Genomic DNA, 21,520 nt, shown 5'->3' on the forward strand with positions numbered 1-21,520 from the left:
AACCAATATCACAACTCCAACTGGCTTGTCTACGTCATTGGTACTCAAGCACTTGGCACATGTACTCACATATAACACATATTGGTTGGTTGGCGCTGACATTTTCCTCAGTCACATACAATCAGTTGTGTGACACACCTAACCTCTCAACCACAAGTATAGACAATCCTATGGCAAAGTCTACCCAGTATGCACACTCATCCTGTAGAAAAGACACTCCAATATATCTATGCACATACACAACCACAAATCAATACCCAAATTGGCTTAGCGAATGCTTATCACTCTTTATCAGCTACAACGCAAAGAGGTACAACCCTTGCTTTGCACAACTACAACCGTGACTCTGTGAGGGTATGTTGCTATAACACCCAACTTTAGACAGCAACAACTATCAAGGAGCTACTGCCCCTAATTTAGTTAGCACAAGACCAAGAGAGCGCTACAACACCAAGCTTTAGGTAGCTACAACTACCAGGGAGCTCCAACCCTCGTGTTCAGTACATATTGAACACCCTAGTACAAATCGAGATGGGCTTATAGTGATTGTCCTACAATTCAAGCTTAATACAAATCCCCAACCCTTTCTAATGCAAGTCCAGAGGTTTTTAAACAACTACAACCTAAGTCAAATCTAGGGATTTGCAGAAAGTGGATTACCTTAGTTGATAATCCCAATATGAAGAACTTCAGACGTTCTCCTTTCAAATCCACCACTTTACATAAACAAATGCCACACTCAAAGAAGTCTGGCAGCAACTAAAGATGCTATTGTCTTTTTTCTTTCTTGTTATCTTTGTTAGCCTTTGGACACCTTCTTCTTTCTTTAGTTTTTGCAGCTCCTTCAAGAGCATTCACAAACACAAACATTGTGGAAGCATCTTTTCTTTCTAAAATCTTCTCCTTCTATCTTCCTCCTTCCTTCTCTAATTTTCTACAGTTTCTTCAATAGGATTCAGAGCATAAGCATAGACGCAGTAACTTTAGCTTCTCCTTCCATATTCAAAACACCATTATGCATGGAGATAGAATCCAAGGTGAGTATACAACAATATATAGATTTTCCCCTTTTTTGGCTTGCTTACTTCTCATCAAATCTTTTTTAGCAACAAACTCCCCCAATATTTTTTAGCCTTTCCCATTTTTAAATTCAAGATCTCTAATCTTGGGAAACAAGAAACAACCAAATGGAGGGAAGAACCCATTCTTAGCTTCACATTTGAGAGGGAAGAATCAAATCTTACCTCAACAAAAGACCCAAAGTCAAGCTTGGTCCAACTGCCTAGTTTGGACCGAAAACCAGTAGTTGACTGACCTCTTCTCAGTCCATAAGGCATAAATTTCTTTGTATAATTCTAAATGATCTGATTCTTGTGGCAGCTGAAAGAAGACTCAAAATGCGACATGTTTGATGGAGATAGCGTTCTTCCAATTCTGCTCAGATCGTGCTCAAATGACTCAAAGTTGGATGAACCGCAACATGACAAGATGACCCTGCTTGCAACTCAAAAACTACCCATGGACGTCCATCCTTGCATCCATGATAATTTCTCAGACCTAATATCCACTATGGACACATATCATGGACATTCATCCTTGTGTCCGCAGACACTAAATTTAGGGCACAAATGACCGATGAAGCCTATTCTTGAGATTTGCATGCCTTCATTAAAATGGCCATATCTTTCTTGTCTAAGCTCTGTTTTACCTGATTCTAGTTTCATTGGAAAGAATACTCGAAGGGATACATTTCATATTAAGACACCTTTAACCCATATAGAGTGAAATGTTCTCAAAATTTGTCTTGAACATGAATGACGTGAAGAAGGTGATGCTTTTAGCAACAAGCCATGCCTAAAGATTATGCCATAACTCCCCAGTCCATTCTGAAATAAATCTCATTCAAATTTAATTGGAAAGATAGCACGGCCCAGCCCAACCCGTCCCTTCTTCTTATCCTTATTCTTGTTTTTTTCTTCTTGCTCTTCCTCTTCTTTCTTCTTTTTCTTCCTTTAGAGCCACCTCAATTTGGGATGTCAAAATACCAATCACATCAGAAATTTCTTGTCAAAACCTGCCCCTGACTGACTGGAAATTTGATTGAAGGACAGGAACCCCTGACTATGTAACTAGGATCACTGTGGAGCATCACTCCGGTGACATGGATCAATGAAGAAACCCAGTGCATGTCTTCCTATATACCTGTCAGAAAATGGATAGCAGACCCCTGCACTTGCACAACACACAGCCTGATGTATGACTTGGATCCAAGGTAATCTCTCTCCTCCCTATAATGGTGGGACCCACCTCTGAAAAATCATGTAAAAATCCCTAATGGGCATGTGGGGACAACACCCTGACCAAGGGTCAAACCCCTGTGCAAGCCCCTTTAAGTTTCAGTTGTTGGAATTCTCTGGGCCATGGCACTAGGCGATGCAGCAAGGCCCAGTGACATCGCCCAGTGACAGATTCTGCTTATTTTTTAATATTTTAATTGTGGGGACCACCCAATATGAACATGGGCACCCTCCACTGTTAGAGGGAAGTCTGAGGGACCACCTCATGACCTCAGTTCACTGTGGACCCCACCAGTGAGCCCAGAATCAGTCAGAATCAAGTTAAAAATTGATTTTTAAAAAGGGACCTTAGGACCAAACAGACCTCAGTTGGTCTTGGGCCTATAAATAGGCAGGTTTGAGCTCATTTAGAGCTCTTATTTCCTACTGAAACCGAGAGGAGAGAAAGAGAAGGAGGAGAGGGAGGAAGGAAGAAGAAGAGGGGGGGACCTGCTGCAGCCCATTTCAACCTGCAACCGAGCCTCTCTCAGGCCATTTCAGGTATAAATCATGCCCCTATACCTGCTATCCCTGTTCTCTCTCTATATTCCCTGTGTTTTTGCTTCCTGTGCAGCCCAGAACAGCTAGGGTTTGCCCAGTATTGGTCCAGATCTGCCATGCAGACCTTGTGCATGGAAGATCTGGAATTTTATGTATTTTAAATATTCAGTTATGCTGCTCTTGTGGCCGAAACCTGGCTGTGCCCACTTGTACTGCCAGTTGGCCCTATTGCTCTGTGATTTGGAACCCTGGGCATGAGCCAAGGCTACAGAGACCAAACCCTAGGTGGTTGCAGCCTTGAACCATTATTTTTCATGCTGTTCCAGCCCTACATGTGGCTGAAACCAACTCCCAAGCTTAGCCAAAAACCCTGAACACTGTTCATCTGGGCTACTTGGGCAGCCACTGTCAGCCTAATGATGGATCTAATGAAGAATCCAATTGGACCATGAGGTAGGCCACCTCAAGGGCTACCAGACCCCCTGACATGCAAGGGATCTATTTAGGGCTCGGCATTGCAGGCCCCACCTTGGAAACTCAGCCTATGTCAATCGTGGCGACCACTGGCGTGGCGTCGGCCCGAGCCATCGCCCAGTGATGGAAAATGGGCTGTTTTGATGGGCAGAGCTGGGGGATCTCACCCAATGGCCCCCTGGACATTGTGGGACATGGGAAAAGACTAAAATACCCTTCCCCACATCTGTTCTTTATTATTGAATGCTTCGGAACCCTAGTGGGCCCCGCAGGTAGTTGTAACCCTGCTGTGCTTGGTCCTGCTGCATAGGCAAGTCATGGACAACACTGTGCACCTATTCTGAACTAGGGTTGGATATAGACATTGGCAATGACCACTTTACCCATGTGCCACAGACACTGGCCCATGCACTGGGACATGACCTAAGACCCAGTGACTCCAAGTGAACCTAATTGACCCCTGGGTCTACCCACTAAGCTTAGGCCTACCCTAGGACTAACAGAGATAGTTTAAAAAGCTTAACATGACAACTTATGATTTATATCTAGGACTTGATCCCGTGGTCGAGGACAACAACCAGACAACTGCTGGAACTGAATTTGTGACTGAGTACCTAGAGCCAAGTACTGGTGAGTGAATAATGTTATCGTGTGTGTAAATGTAATTATGATCTGCTGCCGGCTAATATGAATTGAATAAAATTGCTGTGTTATTTACTTCTGTTCAAACTACTCAAATCACTGCATAATGACTATCTGTTGATCAACACTGTGAATCCTTATATGATGATTGTGAATGTTAGATTAGATACTGTAGTCAGCTTGGAAAATGAGGCCTGTGGTAGCCCGTAGTATGGGATGCGGTTGACACCACCTGACTCATACGATGTCATATAGACATGGGGCTAGAGTTTCATCACCCGTGCCACGCACCCTTGCCAATAGGGGTTAAGGTGTTGGATGCCTGTGGGGGCAACCATTAGAAAATGAGAAAAGAGAAAAAGAAATGAAAAGAACATCGGAATGGTGCATGAATGAAAAGAACACCGGAATGGTGATATTGAGCTATATGTTGGGCTATAAGCCAAAAAAGAAAAGAAAGAAAGAAATGGATTGTCCCACAGGTTAATCACAGAGGGCTGGTCGGGCTGACCTTGGTGAACGAATGCGGGAGCTGACTGGTCCTCTCCGACAACTCAATGGGTGTATCGTGGGAAGGGGTTAGAAGCCTGCACCAAGGATACATGTATTGGGGATTATAGTGGCACAAACCCGACTTAGTTGTAATGGTAGGTGGCTAATAATAAAATCTGGACTTGCATATCATGTAGGATCATATGAATTGTGAATTGTGGTTGCATGTGCATGCATGATTGATGTTATTTGCTCACGATCTCATTGGGGCTCACACTTTGTTGTACAGTGTTTCTCTTAGATGATTTTGCAGGTGGATGCCGCTGTGGCATGGCGGGCTATCTCGAGGAGGAGAGTTTTGGTTATTACGATGATGTTGGTGTGGACCCCGACAGAGGTCATACCGATCCTGCGCACATTTTCAGTGGTTGTTGATGAAGACCATTGAATTGTGTTCATGTTAGCTTTTTGAATTGGGGACTCCTTTTGGGTTATCTAGAGTTATCCCCGTTCTGACTTGTTGGTTGTAGTTTTTACTTTTCCTTTTTGGGGCTGAGTATGCTCGCCCTGTACATATTTTTGTATGTAGTATTGTACTTATCAGCTTTGTTTCTTTGTTTTCTTTGTGTGTGGGTTGATGGGAATTGTAAAACTTTTATATGTATATATTATCACCGGTTCCCGTATCGCTATGTTTCCTTTTGTTTACTAAATTGTAGTTATCTGTGACACTCTGATCTTGCCTTTGGAAGAGATGGTTGTGGTTCCATAATCGTAAACACTGCTTCTAGATCCGTGGGATTTGACGGATTGCTGTTATGCAATCTGAGTCACCTACCCAATCCTCATAGGGGGTGGTTTGGGATGTGACATTTCTTCTTCTTCTTGGCTGGCCTGCCCATGCATCTCCTTTCCCCGCCATAGTCAGGGCCAATCAGGGTCAGCCCGACCTGACCCTTGGGCTGGGGTTTTAAAAGGCCCGGCCCAACCTAACCCTGTTGCAGCCTTAGGGTTGAGGGTTGTAATCATTCCAATAGGACTCTGTATGCGTAACAATCAAATGCAGACAAAAAAAAAATTTAAGGGGAATATAATTGGTATGAGTGGGATCTTTATCCCCTACAATTCCCTGGCCGTCCATTTCCTCCAATTCCTCTCATAGGGGGACAGAAATGACCACCCTACCCCCTGTCCGAACACACTACCCGGATGGGGTCCACCCCCTATTAGAGGGACTTGAGAAAATGGACCGGGTAGAGAATTGTAGGAGATAATTTTCCACGATGAGTGTACTATCGAGAATCCTAGAAATAGAGTATGGATTCCAAACATGCCATCTCTGAATTCAAGAGACATTAATAATTGAAACTTAATATTAATTATGAGAGAAATTGGATGCAAAATGATGATGACATGATTAGTCTAAGCAACCAAACTTGAACCAATAACAAGGGAACCAGAATACTGTTATCACTAGTTTGGGGTGTTCTGCTCAACAATTCTCTCAGCATGCATGCGCTTCAAGTGCCCTCTTTTTGGGAGATCCGAGTGTTCTCCCTATGTCAAAGGAAAGGAAACTTACCTTCCCTGATTGGCCCTCCAATGTACTGTCAGACTTTGAGAAGCTCATAGACTCTCTCTCACAATCCTTGGAATCATCTTCTGATCCCTAGTTGCTCCTCACCATGGTTCGAGACTGGATTTCTACAATCTCTGTGTCTGACTTGGATGAACCGTTCTGAGCTGCTGCTCTGCAATCCAATCCTCCTGCCTATTCTGTCAGTGACCCGGATGAACCACTCGTCGAACCCTAGGTAAGTACATCTTTTACCTTCGATTACCAAGTTTCCTTTAATTTTTGTTCTGTCTTTATAATAATTTTGCTAAGCTTATCCCTTTCCTGGTTCCTCCTCTCAAAAATATGCTCAATGCGGATTTTATCCTCGAAGGTTTATGAATTCCCTGAACTCTTATTGTGCTTTATTTGGATGTTTATGCTCGTTATTTTATTTGCTGACTTACTACTGTGTTCTTTCTTTATCTGAGTACCCTTACTTTGACCTGTTTCTTTGTTTCTTGTTTGCCTGGTTATACCAAAACTCAAACCTATTAATCATGAAGATTTTCTCTTGGAATGCTAGGGGCCTCAATAACAAGTTCACCCTAAATTGCCTTTCACACCATTTAAAAAAGCAGAATCCTGATATTGTTTTGACTAAAGCCTTGGATTACCCTAAATTGCCCTTCTCGATTCTAAAGCCCTGGATTACCCATCAGGTACTTGGTTTTTTTCTCTCTTTATTATAACTTGTTATTTTGTATGGGATGAAAGGAACAAAGTATTTCGTGGTCTAGCTAAGGCTAACCCACTTTTGGTTTTATCAAGCATTTCTAGATGGATGATTGATTTTAACTTGTGTCCTCCAACTTTAATCTCACCAAACTTAGTTCACAATATGGACACACATTGCACTCCAGTTTTACACCATGTCTCTAACAATGAAGTGGAATTCCTATTCTCTGCTACTCAGGCCTTTCTGAACCATCAATGGGACTAACTGGATGGGGTTATAGCTTTTTGTTAGATGGCCAGAGTGTTTTAACATTTGCAGGAATTTCGTGTTCAACCGATACAAAGGAGGCTAAGCTGACAGGAATCTTGCAGGGGTGGAAACATGCTCTCATAGAGGGAATCCAACTTAAAGAAATTTGGATTACAAACTACGGTCTCAATAGGATTTTGCAACCAGAAGGAAAACTGTGCATACCTTGGAACTTAGCTACTGGGTTTTTTGAACTAGCTGACCTGACTTCGAATTTCTCTGATGTACCTATCTCCTTTCAACATAACCAATGGACAGCTGCCTTAAGATCCCTAACCCAACATGCTATTAGGACCAACACTCCATCACCTCCCTTTTTATATGATGTACAGACTTTTCTCTTTTTAATTTATAACTTCTCTTTCTCATCCAAAAAAAAAAAAAAAAAAAAAAAACAAGGGAACCAAAATGCAAATCATTGAACATTCTAACATGGGACCGGATTGACTATAATAGGTTTGAGCTAATCATGCCTGGTCCATCCTTGTTAAAAGCCAATTCCATTGGCTGTGAAACTAAGATATTCTAAATTTTTAATATCTGCCTCGAATATCGATATTGGTATTGGTCCCGCCCGATACTAATACTAACATGTATCAGGCCATTCAGATGGTTTTGCCCTTAATTTTAATAAATTTAAATAATGATTACAAAAATTGTATACTTAAGTACTTTTTTTTATTTAATTTCCATTCTCTTTATTTCTCTTACAATCAAATAGAACCTCAGTTTTTTTTTTTTTTTTCCAGTGGTGAATTATATCACCTCACTGAAGGTGCATTCCATTCCTCATGCAAAGGACCCAAGAGTACTGCAGTCTAGTTACTCGTGCCTATATTTATGTTTGATCGAACTCTCCTTCACAGTATTAGGTATCAGTATTGAATTGGCCAATTCGTATTGAGATTATTCCTGATCAATACTGATACCTGGTTGATATATATATCAATCATTACACTATGAACATCCATGTTTTTGTTAGGAAATGATATTTTGATCTCGTATCAATCTGATATAGCTGGTATGTATCGGTATCGTCAACTACTGATACCTGTGCCGATATCGTTAATTAAATCCTTTCTCTTGCTTCGTGTCACTAACAACTACTCGTTACTTGCCACGATGCAATTAAACTTATTAGTAGGTGATAGACCGTGATACAAACCATAGGTCCATATTTTGGTCACATTTGCCAAACATGAGGCTTCTTATCCAGTAGACTATAGTAATTTTCTTGGTTTCCATGTTGATTACCAGAGAGGTAAGTATTTATACAGCTTCCCCGTGTCTCACATTTTCGTATTGAGTCGCTTGAATTAGCATAGATGCTCACAGCCTCCGTTTGTTTCCTTTGTAGTAGACCAATTAATGGAAGTTGGTAACGAAAATGCATTCCCAATTGAATATAAACACATGGCAGTTTAGGAGACCCCACTTTCGGCAATGTCTTCTTTTTTTTAATAACAACTTTCGGCAATGTCATCAATGGACGAACGATAATTACGATAATTTTTCCATCAATGGTAACGACAGTGCATTTCCAATTGAATACAAACGCATTCCATATTGTTCATTCACCATGTAGAATGAATTTAGCCACTTTTTTTTGGTAAACGAATTTAGCCACTTAGGTGGTGTCTAGTTGGGTTGGTAAAGTTAGGTTGTGAACAATATGCTAAGTACTTTGTGTAGACCGACCTGGTTGACTCTAAAAGCAAAACCCACTATCCCATGCCCATTCCACAAGGTCATGTTGAAGCATAAAGACCAGTGAATAGAGACCCCACTAAAAATGCGCTTTTTTTTTTCTTGGTAAATATGAGTTTTATTGAAGACTTTAACCAGAAAAAAATGCTTTATTGAAGACTAGCTCCCGACAAGTCTACAAAAAGAGAGAAATTAAGAAAAGAAGACGCACTGCTAAATTTTATCCAAAAAAAAAAAAAAAAACGCACGGCTAAAGTCTCGGCCACACTTGCAAAATCTCTCAGCAGTTTCGTGCCTAAATTTATTTATTATAATTGACGAGAGACTATAAAATGCAATGACGAGACGATTATGCTCCTCACTTCATACACCCAACTCTTCTTCCAGAGTTCTTCCTCCACTTCCTCCTACTTCTGCATCACCTCCAAATTAACATTTGATTAATGATGGGTTTTACCTCGGTGCTTTTGTCCATTTTCACTACTATAAATGCCATTCTTCTTCTTCTTCTTCTTCTTCTCTGGTGCAGCAGCAGCTTGAGCTTGGCACATTATTTACAATCAGAAGGATCAAATGGGACAGATCGGTTAGCCTTGTTGGCCATCAAGGCTCGCATAACCAATGATCCCTTTCATGTTATGAGTTCTTGGAATGACTCCGTCCCCTATTGTGAGTGGTTAGGTGTTATATGTGGCGATCGCCAGCATCCAAACAGGGTCAGAGCCTTGCGTTTACATTCCAGAGGGTTGGTGGGATCTGTGGCTCCAGAAATAGGAAACCTTAGTTTCCTTCAAGAGATTTCCCTCCAAAACAACAGCTTCCATGGTGAAATCCCTGGTCAAGTAAGCTTTCTATTCAGGCTTCGTTATTTATCTCTAAACAACAATTCGTTTGAAGGGGAAATCCCACCCAACATATCACGTTGTTCCAACCTTATGGAACTTCGTTTATATTACAACAATATTATAGGGAAAATTCCAGTTGAACTTGGCACCTTGTCGAAGCTTCGACTCATTATAATACAGGAGAATAGATTGATTGGACAAATCCCACCTTCCTTTGGGAATCTTTCATCCCTTTATGGCATTTCCGCACATTCCAATTATTTAAGTGGAAGTATTCCAGATTCTCTTGGCCAAATAACAAGATTAACGGTTCTCGCGCTTGGTGGAAATAAGTTGTCGGGTACTATCCCTCCCACTATATATAATCTTTCCTCACTCGCTGTTATAGATGTTTCAGCAAATCAACTTCAAGGGAGTCTTCCACCAGATTTAGGATTTAGTCTTCCTAACCTATGGTTTCTTTCAATTTCTAAAAACCAATTTCATGGACCAATTCCAATTTCTATGTCCAATTTGTCAAAACTTGAAAAAGTTTATTTTGACGAAAACAATTTTACTGGGAAAATGACTATTGATTTTGGAAGCCTACCCAAACTCATTAGGCTTGGAATGTCCACGAATCGTTTGGGAAATGGAGAGGCCGATGACCTGAATTTTGTCAACACTTTTACCAACTGTACAAGTTTAAAATTTTTGGAGCTTGCTGAAAATCGGTTTGGTGGCGTGCTTCCCAACTCCATAGCAAACTTATCGACCCAATTGACAGAACTCTCAATGGAAACAAATCAAATATCTGGAGAGAACCCAGTCGGGATCGGGAACCTTGTAAGGTTGGAATACCTGGCCCTATCAAATAACTCACTAGAAGGCAATATACCGACTTCAATTGGGAGACTTCAAATGCTATATGAACTCTATTTAGGTGGGAACAGATTCACAGGGCCAATTCCTTCTCTTGGAAACTCCACACTACTGATTGATCTCTATTTAGGAGATAATCACCTGCAAGGACAAATACCTTCAAGTCTTGGAAAATGCAAATATTTGTTACGCTTGGACCTTTCCCAAAATAATTTGAATGGTATCCTCCCCATAGAGATATTTGATCTTTCCACCTTAATATTGCTAAACTTGAGTAGAAATTCTTTCTCTGGTTCTCTACCTATGGAAGTGGGCCAACTGATTAATCTTGAAATCCTAGTTGTTTCTGAGAATATGTTGTCTGGAGAAATCCCTAGCACCCTTGGTTCTTGTACAAGCCTAGAGAAACTTTATATGGAGGGTAATTTATTTCAAGTATCTATACCATCGTCTTTGAGTTCTCTAAGAGGCCTTCAAGAGTTAGATCTTTCACAAAACCACCTCTCTGGTATTATCCCAAAATATTTCGATACCTTTATGTTTTTAAAAAACTTAAATTTATCATTTAATCATTTGGAGGGTGAGGTATCAACAAATGGAGTCTTTGGGAATTCGAGTGAATTTTCAGTAATTGAAAACAATAAGCTTTGTGGTGGAATACTAGAACTTCATTTGCCAGCATGCCAAAATCAAAAGTCAAAAGAAGATGACAGACCTCATGTTTTCAAGTTGGTAGTCATCATATGTTGTTGTGGGGGCTTTCTAAGTTTTATTCTTATGGCCCTTTTTTTCATTAACTACCGGAGAAGAAAAGAAAGGAAAGAATCCACTTCATTTTTTATAGAGGATCGTCATTTTAGGATCTCCTATGCCCAACTCCTTAAAGTTACCAATGGATTTTCTTCTACAAATTTTATTGGAGTGGGGAGTTTTGGTTGTGTATACAAAGGAGTTCTCAATCATGGAGAAACTATTGTTGCAGTAAAGGTCCTCAACATTAGACAAAGAGGTGCTTCCAAGAGTTTCATGGTTGAATGTGAATCCCTTAGAAATACCAGGCATCGTAATCTTGTAAGAATCTTAACATCTTGTTCAAGTGTAGATTTTGAAGGCAGTGATTTTAAGGCTTTAGTGTATGAGTTCATGCCCAGTGGGAATTTGGAGAACTGGTTACATCCACATGTAAATGGCTTAAATGATGAACAAAGGCATTTAAACTTTGTTCAAAGATTGAATATTGCCATTGACATGGCAACAACATTGGATTATCTTCACCACCATTGTCATACACAGATTATTCATTGTGATCTAAAGCCAAGCAATATTCTTCTTGATGATGATTTGACTGCACATTTGGGTGACTTCGGGATATCAAGAATTCTTTCAAAAGCCACAAGTAAGTCTCAAAGTCATACGAGCTCAATCGAAATAAAGGGAACTATTGGATACATTGCACCAGGTAATGTAAATTTTTATTTATTAAGTATAATTGTTTCCTCTTCTTTCGAAAGTTGTGACTGAGTGTATGCTGATATGATGAATCTAATATCTGTCTTACCTATTTCACTGTAAACTTTAAGATGTAATTACTATTTTCACACACATTTTGTGACATTTTTGGCCCCAAGAAACGTAAGTTTAATATCTCAAACAACTGAAAAATAATAATATAAAAATACTAAAAATTTGTGTATGCTTAGATGATATTTTTGAGTCTCTCATTTATACACCAAATTTTGACTGTATCTTTCCTTACTCTAATCAAATCATACCTTGAATTCCATAGGCAACAAACTGTGGTTTTCTGAAAAAAATTATGCATTTTGTTTGCATAGAGGTTGGTAGTTTTTCCTATACTTGGATTTATGTAGTCGTGTGCCACATTAAATTCGTGCAATCGAATTGCTTGGATAACATGCATAAGATGACCAGTTGGATTTAGATCCAAAACTATAGACGTTAGAGGAGCCCATGTTCCTTATATGAGCACTATAAGCACGAATTTGAAGATACCATAACTTCTCTTGAGAAGTAAATTGTTACGTTGCATACATACTTCACTCAAAACTCTAGACCCAAATAATTTACTCTATGAAATTTCATTGATGATTATACTTAATTTAACCCTTGAGTTCAACTGAGTAGGAAAATTCAAGCTTTTGATGTCATGCTATTCTTCCAGTTGTGACCAATAGACTTTGCTCCTATTCTCACTAATTATATAAAAATACTAACCTAAGATGCTTCATATACAGAGAATGGTGCACGTGTTAATGTTACAACTCATGGTGATGTCTATAGTTATGGGATTCTGTTGTTAGAGATGTTCACAGGCAAGCGGCCTACTCATGAAATGTTCAAAGATAACTTTAATCTTCACAGCTGGGCTAAGATGGCTTTGCATGATGGAGTGATGGCTATTGTTGACCCATTACTTCTCCCTATAGGAGAAGATGAAGAAGAGCTAGCAACAATTGTAACTAACATCACTATAAGTTGTAGATGCATGAAAGATAGAGTGCAAGAGTGCCTTAAAGCAGTTATTAGAATTGGAATTGCATGCTCAGCTGAATCACCAAAGGATCGAATGGATATAAATGATGTGGTCAAAGAGCTATATCTGATTAGGGACATTTATCTTGGAGATGGCACTCACTGTAGAAGATGAACTGTAAGAAGAGCTATGATTAGTAGTAAGTCATCATTTCCTTTAAAAATATTGAGTTTGTCATACTTATTGATGAAGTTGAACCTTGTTTCATTCATTTGAGTTAATTATGCTTTTAATAGTAGTAATTCAGATAACAGGAACATGCACGAATGAGCTTTCTTTTTTTTTTGTTGGAGGTGGGGGGGGGGAGGGGGTGTTACTTTCATTGAAATGTTGTTCCTTAATTCATTTTCTAGTTGAAACTTTTGTAACGTAAGTGGGCCTAATTTTGATTTTGACTAATAGTTTCCTCTTGTCATCTCATGATATGGGAAATCTTTGTTGTTTTTTTTTTTTTTAAGGCTAGGGTTGTCTCCATTTACTATGAGAAGCTAGACAAGTATAAAGATAGATTGAAGGCAACTAGTACGTCGGCTACATCAAGAAGAATTCTAATAATGATCATGGGATCTTACTCCTCTCTTGCTAGATATCAAGGAATAATCTAGATTATTACATGAGGGTATTTTTAAGTATGTACCATGAGGAAATAATTGGGACGTTCAGGGCATTACGTTTTGGCTGCAACAGTACATGTGAAGGGAGTGTCTATTGTTGATATAGTCTGTCGAGTGTATACTTGTATTTATTGTCTTATGAAGCAACCATTATATTCAGAGTTTAATATATATGATGCTTGTGCCCTAGTGTTGTAGTAGTAGTATGCAATGTATTATTGTTTCTGCAATGAAACTAATCTATGCACACAAAAAAATTAGTTTTTGCAATAAAATAGTACACAAGTTTAGCATCAAGTTACCCCAAAAGAATCTTAATCTCCACACAACCATACTATAGCCCAAGAAGGATAAAAAAATCTCTGAGAAAAAAGTTACCGAAAAGGTTGTCATTCAATCTCAACATGGCAAGGAGCCAAGCCACATAGATGATAAGAATTGCAATCTTGGATCCAGATAACTTGATGAAGAGGGTGTGATCAGCATTGCTTTGGGTGTTGCCAAAAGATATCATCACACCATGAAATCCCCCAAACCAAGCTCGAGGGCATTGTTTTAGTCCATATAAGCACATTTCATTTTGCATACCTTCCATGAGTCTTCTGAGTGGCGAAACCAGGAAGAACATCTAGGTATACTTCTAGTTCACCATGGAGGGATACATTTTATACATCCAATTGTTGCAATTCTCATCTAAGGTTAACTACATATGATAAGATCACATGGATAGTATTCATCTTTAGAACCGGAGCAAAAGTCTCCTAATAATCAAGCCCGTAGGTCTGTGTAAACCCCTAGCAACCAACTTGGCCTTGTATCGATCCACAATGGCAGCAACATTTTGTTTTACTTCAAATACCCATTTGCAGCTGACAATCTTATTTTGAGGAGGAAGATGAACAAAGTCCCAAGTATTGTTCCTTTTCAAGGCTTGTATTTGTTCAATCATAGCTGCCTTCCACAGTGGATCTTGAAGTGCTTCTTGCCAGTTCTTAGGAAGAGAAGCAGAGGATAAGGAAGAAACAATTGTTATACCCGCACCCAAAGTACACCTTCATTCTTCGGGCCACGTTGAACTTTCATTGGTAGATGTTGCAACATTGCCAACGGTAAACACCTATGACTTTGGGTCGTGACATTCAAGGAGTTAACTGGAATAAAAGGGTGGAATTTTGATTTGATGGGTGATGTGCCCGTGTGAAGGTGAGCATTTAATCCTTAAATATCATGTGTACGTGCTCCCTTTGTAACCCTCGAAAGGTGGGCCAAGCCCGGGGTTTATTGCCTTGGATTACCCTATTTTAGGTAGACTGGACCCTGAACTGGACCCGGTGGTGAGTCCACACTTGCCATAGGGTTTATTGTGGGTAAGGTGTCATTGACCCCACCACCTCTTTTGTAATTTAGTGATTGGGTCTTAAAATATCTTAGGGACCCACTAGAGACTAATGGAGGGTTTGGAGTTTTATGGATTAATTAAATGATCCACTTACTAAGCCATGTGTTAATCTATCTATCCACTCACAAAACTGTAGAGGTGAGGAGAGAAAGGAAAGAGAGAGAGGAAAAGAGAAGGAAAGGAGAAGAAGCTAAAAGGAAGAGAAGAAAGGAATTGGAAGTTCTAGGGCTTGTGCATTCTACCCTAGGAGTCATCATCTTGGTAAGATAGGTTCTTAAATCTGTCTCTTTCTTCCTTCTTGAATTCTTTTTGGGTTTGTAGATGAAGCCATTTAGGTTGGGGGTTTTGAACCTAGGGTTCCATTTGGAACCCAAGGATGTTTTTGGGATAGTAACCTCCCTACTTGGAGGCTTGATGCTAGCCTTGAGTCTGTCCTCTTCCCTTTTGTGGATTTTGATTCTTGGATTTAGGGTTCTTGGTGGAGAAACCCTAGATTTAGGGTTTTGATGAAATTACCCTCTGAACCCAACAACCCTATGATAAGGGTAGGGTATTATGACCCTAGGTGGATTATAGACCTTTTTCCCTAGTCCTTGTGGGTTGAAACCCAAGAGAAATCGGGTTCGGGAGCTTACATGTGGTGAATTTCAGATTCAGCAGGGTGGTGGGTGGTGGACTCAGACCAAAAACCACAATCAGAGTCCACCCTTCTCTGCCTGCAGCTGGACCCTGTGGTGGACTCAGACCAGAGTCCACCCTATGAGTCTGCATGCTCGCTGGTTCGTGCTGGACCCAGACCAGAGTCCGCCCCATGAGTCTGCATGCTTGTTGGTTCGCGCTGGACCCAAGAGTAGACTCAGGCCAGGATCCACCCAAGAGTCCAGTCTTGGGTTTTAGAGTATTTTGCCCGGGGTGGACCCAGGCACTGTGCCTCCACTCAAGAGTCCACCTAAACTCTATTGTGTTACCTTTAATCCTAGACTTCGAGAGCCCTCTTACCTTACCTAACTCGTTTTGTCACGCTTCTTTAGGCACAATAATAAATGAATTCGTAAACTAATAGGTGAGTGGATGTGGATTGACTTAATTTGGGAGTGTTTTGCATTATGTTATACTTGTATGCCATTTCTCATGCATACTTATTCTTGCATTATCATAACTATGGTTGTGGAAATTGCAAATGTATGCGTTTTGAATGTGACTTGTTGTCTTCATCATATTTATAATTGGTCTGTCATGCGCCGTGTCATGCTAGTACCCGGGTGATAGATGGTATGGGACGTTGATGCACCCGGAATACCTCTCGATACGATAGTATCATATTGCATCATACGATTAGTGCTATTATATGGTTTGTCATGCGACGTGTCATGTTAGGACTCGGGTACTAGATGGTGTGGGACGTTGATGCACCCGGAATACATCTCGACACGATAGTTCATATAGTATGGTTAGGGTTACGTTCCCCTTGCTATGACTCTTACCAACAGGGGTTTAGGTGTTGGGCAACCAAGGCTCCCTGTGTGCCTGAGGAGTGATACAAGGCGAGGTCAGGGATGATCATTGGTTATCAGGGTTTGCCTTTGGGTGGCAAGTGGCTTCTACCGACGTGGGCTCCAAGGTAATAATTGAGGTTGCATCGTGGTGATAAGATAAGTGATCCATGATGTTTCCCGAGTTGTTGCAGTAGCAAGAACCTAGTGACCCTCCAAAATGTGATGTTGCAAATCATACATGTATGTCACATAGCATGTGGGAAAACAAAGCACAAATGATTAACCAATTAAAATGAACAATACACACCAAAATTTACTTTATGTATCCAAAACAACACCTTAAAAGGCCAAGGGATACGGAATGCAGCCAAACAGACCCTTATGTGAGAGTTTAATCTAATGTCTCTCAAATTGAGAGTATACTTTAACACGTTCCTGACACTGTATGGAACATTAAATTATCTTTGACTTAAATTTTATACTCCCACCGGTTCAAGGTACTCTTTAAATTCAGGATCAGAACGGTCCAAAAATGGCTTAAAAATAGTCTTAAAATCATTTAGAAAATCACTTTTACTAAAACTGTTTTCAAAATGGAATTGTTCCCTGAAATAGAAGTGCATAATGGTATTCTGAATCAAAAATATTTCTCTAAAACGTTTCCATGAATTATCTCAACAAAAAATTACTTCTATAAATGGAATGAACAAAATCATTTTCTACAAAAAATCCATAGTCTGAATTGTACCAAAACAGACAAACTTAGCCAAAAACTGAACAAAGTTCATAATTACATTGTCTCACTGGTCGAACCATATAACTGGCTCGGAGGACATAATTCCATCCTCCTACCGGTTCGACCAGCCAATATGACAATATGATAAACATGACATAAAACGATGATAAGCCTTTAATAAAAAAAATTAATACAGGCTTATATGCTTATTACACATTTTCAAATTTAATGGACTTTATAATAATAATAAGCCAGCAAAAAATCGAATGGGCTCATTTTATTTTTGTTAAAAGTCTTCTTTAAGTATGTAGCAAGTACAATAGAAAAAATTCTAAGTGTTACCATACATACTAGTTCCCGGTCGTGCCAATTTGAAACATAATGCAGTACAAATCAAACACGTTTGGAACACCATAATGTACAAGCATTGCCTCATGGTGACAATAACAAGGAGTCAAGAGATATACATCACATATGTCCTATTATTACAATGTATACCATTAATGATTCGTACTGTATTATGGAACACAAGAGTATGAAACAATTAATATCTATATAAGGTGTTCCATCATGCCATTACTAGATCCAACAAGTAAATAATTTTCTATCATAATGGCAATCACAAAATCACATTATGTGAAAATTGGAAACATATAAAAAATTTCTAAGTTTTAGAAGTTATATGTTCTTTATTGTGACAGTTCAGAACAGCACAGAATATAAACAAAAACAGAAAGGTAAACCAAATTTTTTTTTTTATTTTTGTTTCTGTTTACAAAAAAAAACGTTTTTCTGTTTCTGTTTCACCTGTTTTTTCCTTTTTATTTTTTTATTTTTATGATTCAATTTTAATGAACCAGATCCGAACCAAATGGACCGAAATCAACCCGAATAAATGGAAACGAACTGGGTAAACCATGAACCAGGCCAAAAGCAGGTCAAACCGGTCCTGGTCAACGGTCAACCTGTTGCCCGGTCAACGGGTTAAATTTTTGGGTTGTTGGGTCGGGTTTTCGGGTCGACCCAACTCGGGCACATGTTAGCAAGTATGGTGCACGATAGCAAAACCCTTTTATCACTTTAACTTTTGTTTTTTTTTATTTATAATAATCCAAAAAGTAGGGGAATCAGACGAGAATATTCCCCCGTCGTCTTCCCCAAAAACACAAAACATGAAAAACTTTAGGGTGTTTTTTTTTCTTTTGTTTAAAGCTACCACCACCGCCAGCCACGGTGGCCCAAATAGGGACCGACGGCACAGGTGGACACCGGCGAAGGGTCTCCTCCCTCCGACGATCACATTGTCGGTGTCAGATGCCGAAAAAACCCCACCCATAAACCGGTATTTTCAAAAGAAATTTTTTTTTTAAATTTCTGGTTTTTTTTTTTAAACCGAAAAGGCTAAACCCACCATGTGATGGTCCAAAGAAGAAGATCAAAGGGCAGAGGAGAAGATGAGCAGTTGTCGCGCAACTGGAGATGCTGAGGGGTTTAAGGAGGATTTTAGAAACTCAAAAGGAATGATGACTGACTTGGGAAAAGGCGAGATAAACCCAAAGGGTGCGAGTGCTAGATCATGATTGGGCGCGTGTCTAGGCCAACATTTTTCCAGGAGTTTCAATCACATCAGCTTACGGCGCATCCAAAGATTTTTTGAGCGAAACTGGAGCAGGCACGAGTCCCGAGGGCTCCCTCAATCGACCTTCCAACTCGTGAGGGGCATTGTTTACACCTAGATTTTGCTTTACTCCTTCACGGCCAGATGAAGGCACTCGGCCACAGGGTGACTTGACCAGATGGGTTGACCGAAGCACCATGGCTCTTTCCGGTCAAGGTTGGGTTCATTGACCAAGAGGCTGACGGTTAGCATCAAAGATAGTTTTTAGCAGTTAGGACAAGGAAGATGTGCTATCCTAGACGTGGCGAGGAAGTGCCCGATGATTAAGGAGACTGTTCTTTATGGTTATCCTTAGCGTATAAAATAAGCAGGAGGAGCAAGAAAGAGGCATCAATCAAACACATAACAAAAACCTGCATTTACTTATCTTTACTTTCCTTTACTGTTCCTTTTCCTTTTCCACAATGGTGTGAACCTAAGGTTTCTTGTATTTTGCTTTATGCACCCTTATGATTTGCATTGTAGATCCTTCATGAGTAATTTGAAGTGCAATTGCAGCCCATCTTCAAGTCTCTCTGTTCTGTTATCTTTGAGAAGTCCTCGGAATACCGGGGCACGAGTAGAATTCTAAACCGCTGCAAAATAACAGGGTGTCCTTTTCCCATTCTGGCCACACCCCTCGCTGGCTGAAGGAATTTTAGTGCAACACCATTATAAGGGCTTGATTTACTATTTCACTTCGTTGTAGTTTCCTCTTCTCAAATGAAATCGCGAAGCTTCCCCTTCCGTGTTGAAATCGCTGACATCACTGTGATTTCTTCTCTAATGAAATGCAACCCTTTCTCTGAGGACTAAGGGGACGAAAAAAATCAGGGTTATCAATCTTTGCTTTCCAGTGTAATGATTTTCCATCCCTGTCCTTACCAATGGACCGTTTGAAGTCTATTATGGAATTGCACTGTTTCATTTCAAAGTGCCATTTTAACCATCTGCTACCAGACAAAAACTATTGGTATTTTAAATTCAGTTACCATTGATTTTGTTACCTTCTCGATGACAGAGACCCTTTGTGATGACCTCTGTTCAAGATGGTTGGAATCTGTCATGACTTGCCACATCTGCAAAATGGGTGGTGTCCATGTGATAGAGGGCCCAAGCCCATGCCACCCATTCAAGATCCAGCCCATAACAAGAAGTGGGAATGTTTAACAACGAGTTTAACGTTATGTAAATTTACAGAAATACTATTATAGTCCTTTAGAGTAAAGTGGCATTCCTATAATTTTGTGTACCTTTGGACTCACTTTTTAACAATATCCAGTGCTTGTTTCAGGCTGAAAGTTAACAAGTGAAATGGGTTATGGGTCTGGGGTCCTCTTATCACATGTCTCCCCACCCACATATATCCAATTCTGCCATGTGGCAAAAAAAAACCTAACGTCATGAGAAAATCAAAAGTCATTAACAAGTTACAGTTCGTTACCTTTTATGTATTAGCTTCTAGTTTCAGTTATTGTAGTGAAACTGACCAAGTATAACAAGAAAAATGAAGAAAAAGTAATTAACTACGAAAGCAGAAGTGTTGGGTCATGTTTGTGTCATTAGTTGTTTCCGAACCATTTACCATCATTTGGGCAATCTTCTTAGCTATTGGAAAACTGTGGTTGTAAACCATCCCTTGCTCTTTTTCACTCAACCAATAGGCCAAGTTTTGGAATTTCTTCTTCTCTAGCACAGGATTAAAAGACCACTCAACTCTCTGAGATGCAACCAAACTCAACTAAAGTCCAATCACTTATTTGAAAGATTGATCCTGATGGTTTTTGCCCAAGCCCTTCTTTGCTTCATGTATGAATTTTTATCAAAATTGTTTATGCCTTATAAGATCTGTGAACCAGTGACTTGGTTTCTGTCTTTGTGGTTAAATATCATCTGATTCGGAGCTTTAGATGGGCGCTGGCTTTTGGTCTTTCTAATTTCTGACCCAATAAATTGTGACCTGAATTCAGTGTTGGGAATAAACCCGATGCACAACGGAATTTGGATCGGGTCAATGCTTGTAGCCCATGATCAAGAATAGAGAAGAAACAATTTCAAAATAACATTCATGGTTACCTTAGAGTCGCAAGTGAAACTCCTCCTATAGATAATAGGTCTTCCAACTTGTACAAACTTGGATATTGAAAAGTTGTTCAACACTTTGAAGTTTGATCAATCTTTGCAACCTTTTAGAAGAACACAAAAATCACCAAAGCCTCTTGAGTTCTCTAACTCAAGCCTCATACACACCACTATAAGAGAGGGGAGAGAGAGAATCGTAGGAGGGGGAAAGAGCTCTGCCAAAAAAAATCGTGGGAGGCTCCTCCCTCTCCCTCTTTTATAGTTTTGGAGATCCTTGGGTCTCAAGTAATCTCCTTCCTCCTTGGCCTTGGCTCAATCTTCCATTTTAGTGTTTTGTGAATCTTCTAATTTTCTGTAATTCCAATTTGCTACTAAAGTGAAGACATATAATCTCAAAAGGGATACAATCTTTCTAAATTATGATTCATGAGATATTCTCATAATATCTCTTGTCATAATATAAAAAGATATTTAACCATAAATATTTTGTTCTCCCCTACAATGCCATGTGTTCAATAAAC

The 21,520-nt window shown here is 39.7% G+C and overlaps 1 protein-coding gene across 1 annotated transcript; it reads left to right on the forward strand.

Moving 5' to 3' along the window:
- Positions 1–9,201: 9,201 nt before the first annotated feature.
- LOC122655178 (probable LRR receptor-like serine/threonine-protein kinase At3g47570) lies at positions 9,202–13,129 on the forward strand. Its single transcript, XM_043849395.1, has 2 exons — positions 9,202–11,920; positions 12,717–13,129. Exons 1-2 carry the CDS (start codon positions 9,202–9,204, stop codon positions 13,127–13,129), a joined length of 3,132 nt encoding a protein of 1,043 aa, XP_043705330.1.
- The last annotated feature ends 8,391 nt before the right edge of the window (positions 13,130–21,520 follow it).

The sequence above is a fragment of the Telopea speciosissima genome, chromosome 3, assembly GCF_018873765.1.
Source record: "Telopea speciosissima isolate NSW1024214 ecotype Mountain lineage chromosome 3, Tspe_v1, whole genome shotgun sequence".
Taxonomy (NCBI): domain Eukaryota; kingdom Viridiplantae; phylum Streptophyta; class Magnoliopsida; order Proteales; family Proteaceae; genus Telopea; species Telopea speciosissima.